The following is a 7,371-nucleotide window of genomic DNA, read 5'->3' as shown; positions in this document are numbered from 1 at the left end:
TTCTTGTAATTACCAAATCAAATATGATACTGTTTGAAGCAAAAGGTGTTCAAAATTTTTAATAAAAATTACTGTTGAAAAATTGCATCAAATCAAATCACCTGAACATTAAAAAAAAACAGTTTGTGGTATCAATTTTGTTTTTGTTTTTGTTTTTTTTTTTTTCACATTGTGAGTATAACAAAATTAATAATATCAGACGGTAATTATAAGGCTATTAGATGATTATCACTTTTAAATTTGTTACTTTTACGAATTTTTCTTCATGATTCAAATGTTTGAGATACTTTTGCATGGAAGCATAGTTCCTCTCTACGTGTGTTAATCACATTCTGGTTACTTTTTCCTCTCAAGTACTTGGCAACTTATGTTTGCCAAGCAATCACTAAAACACAATTAACACGTTAAAATTTATAAACGACTTTTCTTATCGTTTTCATAGTGTCATTAGAATAACACACTCAACTTTAGCTTATATATATATATATATGATAAAAATGTTTCAGTTTCAGATTAAGGACAGATACATCCCAACAGCTTCTTTTCTAAATGGCACCTAGTTTTCCAGTTGCAAAATCCAAGGAAATCTCTAGGTTAAAAGAAGAGCTTGATCTTGTAGATTTGACCAAATAAATTTTAAAGTAGAATACACCTTTGATACATTTTAAGTATGGAAGAAATGTGAACTAATTAATCCATCAAACGTCAGAGAAATGTGTGATTAAGAGAGTTAAATCAAACTAATATGGTTAAAAAAGGGTTACTTAAAATTATATTATTTTCTTAATTACGACCTCTCTTCAAACAAAACCACCTTAAACCGATGCAATATACCCTTCGCCTTCAATCTTCAACCTTTCTTTTCTTCTTTTAACCCTTTCTTGTTCTCTTTCTTCTATAATCTTTATCCTAAAACTAAAAAAGCTTGATTCCTCCGCAAATAAAATCTTTTTTTCTTTTCTTTTTCTTTAGCTCTTCTTTGTATCATCCAACTCTTCCCTTCAACCAATCCACAAGTTTCCTTGCATTTTCAGCTGCCATGAGGTATAATTTCTTCTCTATGGTGTTCATTTTTTTTCAATCTCCCACTAGAACTTGAAGATTTCAATGTCGTTATCGAAATTCAAGCCTCCATGTGGCTGTCGTGGAGCAAATCAATGGTCTAGATTCATGTTGAGTTTTCACAACTTTTGAGTAAAGAGTACATTGCCATGGTAGCAAAAATAGAACAAGTATGTGACACGTTCTAAATATTATATTCATAAACTCGGATAAACACCTCATCTTCCGATAATATGACATAATTTGAGAAAATGTATAAATGTTTTTAACTTGAGGCTAGATTTGACATTAGTTTATGTTCTTACCAATTTTGATTGGAAACAAACACCATTCTTATAAGTTCAACTTTAAATTTATTCCTTTTTAATTTCCAAGGAATGATAGAATGTACGTTTCATTTTTGATGATGAAATTTAATAAAGAATATGAGATATACGTTATGCCATGCAAGACCATATATGAACACAACTAATAATACATCTCACTCCACAACGCAAAGAACAACTCTGCCCTTGGCCACTCTTCATCACTTTTTCTTTGTAAGTTTAATTCAATTCTTCTTTTTCTTTGTTTCCTTTGGTAGATTAAAATTTTTAAATTTTTTGTTTTGATAATCATGTGTTCTTGTACTAATTTTGTTTGCCTCTCACTTTTTTGTCTTTGGTTGTTTGATTATATTCTATGTTTGATCCTAATTTCTAATCTCTTTCGCAATAATTTCTTTAGTTTATTTAGAAAGTTTGATTTGAATAGTATTTTTGTTACAATATTTGTATTTATAAATCAAGTGTGGAATAACTTTTAATAGTTTTCCGTTCTTGTGTTAGTAATTACACCTATAATGTATTTAACACCATTAACATTTTTCACTTACTAGCCATTTCATTTTACATTAATAACGTTGATGGAATTCTCAAAATATTTTCTCTTTTTTTTTTTGGTTTTTTTACATCTTTTAGTTTTTTTTCTTGTTTTTTATTCTCTATACAGAAATCTAAGTATTTATATGAAATGTTTGTAAATGTCTAAGGTCCATTGCCTATCTAATTGATATTCGACTTCAATGGATCAATTTTTGGATAATTATAATTGATAGCAATTTTAGGAATAATAATGAAGTATACAGCGACATTTTTTAAAAAATTACAAATATAACAAAGTCTATCCGTAATAGAGTTCTATTGTTGATAGACCCTTATTGTTTATCAGTGATAGATCAATATTTGCAACATAGTATACCAGTAATATACTTCTATCATTGATAAAATTTGACAGACTTTGTTGAATTTGTAATTTTTTAAAAGGGACCTTGCAAAAGTAGCAAAAATATATATAATAATATGACTCATGTCACTATATTTTCTAAATTGCAAAAGTAGCAAATTTAAAAGTCGATAACCCTATGATTACCGTCTAATAGTCGTCTGATGTCTTTAATTTTGTCATATTCGCAATATGCAAAAAATAAGTGTTATGAACTGTTTTTTTCTATATTTTTTGTCATTCGATGCAATTTCCCTTTTTTAAAATTGTTTCTAAATATTTAATTATTTTGAATCTAATTGTTATATTTACAACTATTCTTTTTTGAAAACTAAACTTATATCTACATTTAACTACATTCGTTTTGTTCCTCTACTTTAATAGATGTTTCAATTATGTCTAAGTTCTCAACTATTCATGTTAATTCTCGGAAGAGAAATTGTCAAAAATAGTAAATTTGACATAATATTTACATCATATAGTCAAAATTCAGATTCTATCAATAATAGACGTTGATAGACACTGATATGCTTCTATTAGTGACATTGATAACTAGTGATAAAAGCTTATCAATTTCTATCGTTGATAGAATTCAAATTTTTGATATAACATGTAAATATTTTAACCAATATCTTAAAAACCAAGTAGTAAAAATATCTTAAAAAACAAGTAGTAAAAATAGGTTTTAAAAAGTTGTTTTTGTTTTTTTAATAAAAACAAGGTAAAATTTGAGTAATAAAAATAGATTTTAAAAAGTTGTTTTTGTTTTTTGAAATTTAGCTAAAAATTAAACCATTGTACTTAAAAAATATAGAACAAAAATTTACTTAATTTTCAAAAACTAAAACAAAAAATTGAAATGATTATTAATTAAACACTGTGAACAAATTATGAAATGAGATGTAATAAGTAATTTCTGTTCTTTATTTCTTTCTCAGGCCATGATTATTATAGCAACAATATTCACATTTGCAATGGGGATTGTTGGATGGGTTTATGTAGCACTCAAACCACCAAGCCCAAAGATATGTGGAACACCAAATGGTCCTCAAGTAACTTCACCAAGAGTTAAGCTCAACGATGGAAGGCATTTGGCCTACAAAGAATTTGGAGTTCCTAAAGAAAAGGCTCAATACAAGATCATTGTTTCACATGGCTATAATGCTTCCAAAGATATGCACATAGCTGTTTCTCAAGTATGACCCTCTTATTATTCTTCTCTCTTTTTTATGAATGTCTTTTCCTAACAAAATTTGATGTTTAAAGGCTCACATAGCTAAAGTTATTGAGAAGTTCATAAGTCTATTAGACCTCATTTACAAAAGTTTTGAAACTTTATGATACTTAAATCACAAACTTTGCATTGATGTTGCCGATTAGCTAAAAACAGAAATGTATTAAATAATGTGCTGATGTTGTCATGTGTGGACCTCAAAACATAAGTTGTATACATATTGATGCTATTTACATTATTTATGATTTTGGTCCTATACATATATTAATGCAACTAAATATGTCTCATTTGATATTTTCTTTTCTAATAACAAATTATTCTCTTACTCGATTGGTAGACGTAGTTAGTTAACACGTTGTTAGTGAATGGATGTGTCAATTTTCATACTTTTTATGTTTTATGTTATTTTTTTGTTGGTTGATTTCATAACCATTACATTGATAATAATGAATGATCTCAGGAATTTATGGAGGAGGTTAAAGCATACATGGTCTTGTATGATAGAGCTGGTTATGGAGAGAGTGATCCATATCCATCACGCTCAGTAAAGACAGAAGCATTTGACATCGAAGAATTAGCAGACAAATTGGAGCTTGGAAGCAAATTTTATGTTATTGGATGTTCATTGGGAGCATACCCTATATGGGGTTGTCTAAAATACATTCCACACAGGCATAGAATAATTATTTTTTATCTCTACAATATTAATTAATTAATAACTATTGTTTTTCACTTTGATTAAATGTCTTAATTAATTCTTTTGCAGACTCCTAGGAGCTTCCTTGGTAGTTCCTTTTGTGAATTATTGGTGGCCTTCCATTCCATCAACATTGTCAATACAATCATTTTGGAAACTTCCTTTATGTTTCAAGTTTACATTTGGAATTGCACATTACACTCCTTGGTTATATTATTGGTGGACCAAACAGAAATGGTATCGATCAACGGGGATAGAAGTTTTGTTTACTAATTCAGATTTGGAGATATTAAAGGACGTCGTGAACTGTCCAACTAATTTTAAGGTATTTTTCTTCTTTCAAATAAATCTTACAAATGTTTTATTTTCTTTTTCTTTTTGGAAATTTATTGATTGTGTTTGCAGGTGAGTTCTACAGTGTGTGTATATAGGAAAATCACGTTGGAATGTATCGAATGATAGATATCCATCATCATTCATAAAATATAAAATTTTGTTATACTTTTATTATATTTAAAATACAAATTGTTCAATTGTTTAATTATAATTAGTTTTTCAAAAATATTATACATCGGTTAATATTTTTGTTTGATTATATATTTGTACAAATTAATTAAATATAGTAATAACGTTTTTTAATGATTAAAGTTAGTCGTCAAATAAAATTTTCAGATGATGAATTTGTTTTTTAAATATAGCATGATAGATAAATGTTAAAAGACGTTGATTGATTGCTATCATTTATTAATTTATTACTATAGTAATGGAACGAGAATCACTTTCTCATGTTTCCTGAACATCATATAATAATTATGGTTTCAAAGAACATATGTTTTATATAATTTTTGTAGTCAATAACTGTTTGGAAATCTGCCTCTTATTATATTTTTACTGCCAACCAAATTCAGGAAAAAATAAGACAGCAAGGTGAATATGAATGTCTTCATCGAGACGTATTGGTTTCTTTTGGAAAATGGGAGTTCGATCCCACTGAATTGACAAATCCATCCACTGAGAATAAGAGATCTGTTCATATGTGGCAAGGCGGGGCAGATCGTGTCATCCCGATCGAATTTAGTCGTTTTGTGGCACAGAAACTTCCATGGATTCATTATCATGAGGTTCCGAATGCTGGCCATTTAATAGTTCATGAAGGTGAAAGCCTTAAAGCCATAATAAGAGCACTTACAGCTGAATAACTTTATTCTCCTTCTGTTCATTTACTACTGTTCTTTATGTCAGTTTGTCTGAGGTGTTTGAACTATATTAAGAAAGCTTCGTAATAGTGTGACAGATCATATTTTTTGAATTTATTATTTTGAATTTAAGTTTCATTTCTTATATTATATAGTTATGTTCCATCTAAAAATGAAAATGGTTGGAGTTGTGGGTGTGGAATACATATTCAAGTTTCAAATAGAGTATTTGTCAACTATTTAAAAATGTATTTGTAAAAAAATTAAACAAGAATAAGTTTCTTAAAACAAGATCTCATGTCAATCTAAATAAACTAAAGCTTGTAATATTAGGATTTATCTTAATAATTATCCATATTTTAATAAAGATTATTTATCTTTTTAAGTATTGATTGATAAAACTTTAGATGAAACCTTTTAAAAAATGGTATTGTTTAATTACATTAAAAATAGAAGATTTCACAGTTACTTTAAAAGTATTGATAGACTCGGGTGCAGATCAAAATTGTATTCAAGAATGTTTAATTCCCACAAAAATATTTTGAGAAAACCACAAAGGTTCTTACACAAGCAAATGGAAAAAGATTAAATATCAAATTTAAACTTTCAAAAGTACATGCTTGTAATAAAAAACATTGTTTCAAAATATCTTTTATTTAGTTATGGTTTCGTTGCAAGGACATGAACCCGGGTTTCTCGGGTGAGACCTGAGTATCATAACCATTCTCAATATGGATTTGAAAAGGTCAAAGAACCAGGTTCTTCTAAACCGTAAGTGAAAAATAATTTTGTAGGCGTTTTGGCAAAAAGAAACTAACCATGAATGGTTCCTATTTGATAACTAAGGTACTCTAAACCAAACTTTAATGCAATCTTAGTAGGAGTAGGATTGAGGAACAAAAGGTCTTGAAAATGATTTTTCTATACAAATATCTTGCTTCCCAATGAGTTGGGATTGATTGTTTTAAAAAAATTTAATTTTGAATAAGCGATTTTTGAAGGATAATCTATGTCAGGACGTGAGTTATTTCTATAGACTTGGTGTCTACTAGAATAAACTCAAATATCTAGACCACACTCGATTTTAGAGGTTAATTGAGCCTAAGTAAGGCTTTTCCAAGGTATCTGCTCAAGGTACATTTTGTTGAGGGAGTTGTAGACTCGTTCTGCCATGAATCTTGGAAGTTCATCAATGAACATTTCTTTTCAATGTCTGACATTGCAATCCTTGAAGATGAAAATCCTGAACAATAACATATCTTTGTACCATCTAAAGTTTCCCACAGAGGAACATTTTATATATCTTTTATTATTTTCCTTTGTTTGTCTATATAAGAGTCACTTCCTAGGCTGAAGTGTTTGTCTATTGTGTAGAGAAGAACTTCTCCATCGTTCTCCTGCTCTTCTTCTACTTCTTGAATTGTTTAAGTTCCATATTCAATTTTAACTATCTTTCTAATTTTTGTCTTATGGGTTTTAATTGCTTCTCTATATTCATTGGTTAGGGCATGATCCCACCACATTTTGAGGCATCCACTGAATCCATGTATTAGAAGCATAGTAGCTTCTCCATTTGTATGACCATTGGATTCATAGGCTATGGAACAAGTTGACATATTATTCAATTTGTCATAAATTTTATATTTTCGAGTTTCATCAATATTCCAAACATATATGGGTTCTCCATTGAATTCTGTATTTATGACATACCTTTGTCTTTGCTATATTCCTTCTTCGAAAAATGAAGGTCGAGGATGAAAATTTATTTGATCTCTCCTATTAACAAATCTTCCAAAGTTTATCTTGTTGATTTGTTTTTCTTCTTCGTTGACTAAAAGTTTTCAAAATCTTCTAAGAATTGAGCTACATCTTCTTTATTAAAAACATTAATTGAACCTTTGCCTCTTATATGGTTTAGG

The 7,371-nt window shown here is 28.6% G+C and overlaps 1 protein-coding gene across 1 annotated transcript; it reads left to right on the top strand.

Annotated features, from left to right (window-relative positions):
- The first annotated feature begins 3,299 nt into the window (after positions 1-3,299).
- Positions 3,300-5,584, top strand: LOC101208214. Its single transcript, XM_004139529.3, has 4 exons — positions 3,300-3,521; positions 4,020-4,231; positions 4,326-4,581; positions 5,165-5,584. Exons 1-4 carry the CDS (start codon positions 3,300-3,302, stop codon positions 5,453-5,455), a joined length of 981 nt encoding a protein of 326 aa, XP_004139577.1. The 3' UTR covers positions 5,456-5,584.
- The last annotated feature ends 1,787 nt before the right edge of the window (positions 5,585-7,371 follow it).

This window comes from Cucumis sativus, chromosome 1 (assembly GCF_000004075.3).
Source record: "Cucumis sativus cultivar 9930 chromosome 1, Cucumber_9930_V3, whole genome shotgun sequence".
Taxonomy (NCBI): Eukaryota; Viridiplantae; Streptophyta; class Magnoliopsida; order Cucurbitales; family Cucurbitaceae; genus Cucumis; species Cucumis sativus.
Note: the sequence above shows the minus strand (reverse complement) of the source record. Positions and strands in the feature narration are given on the sequence as shown.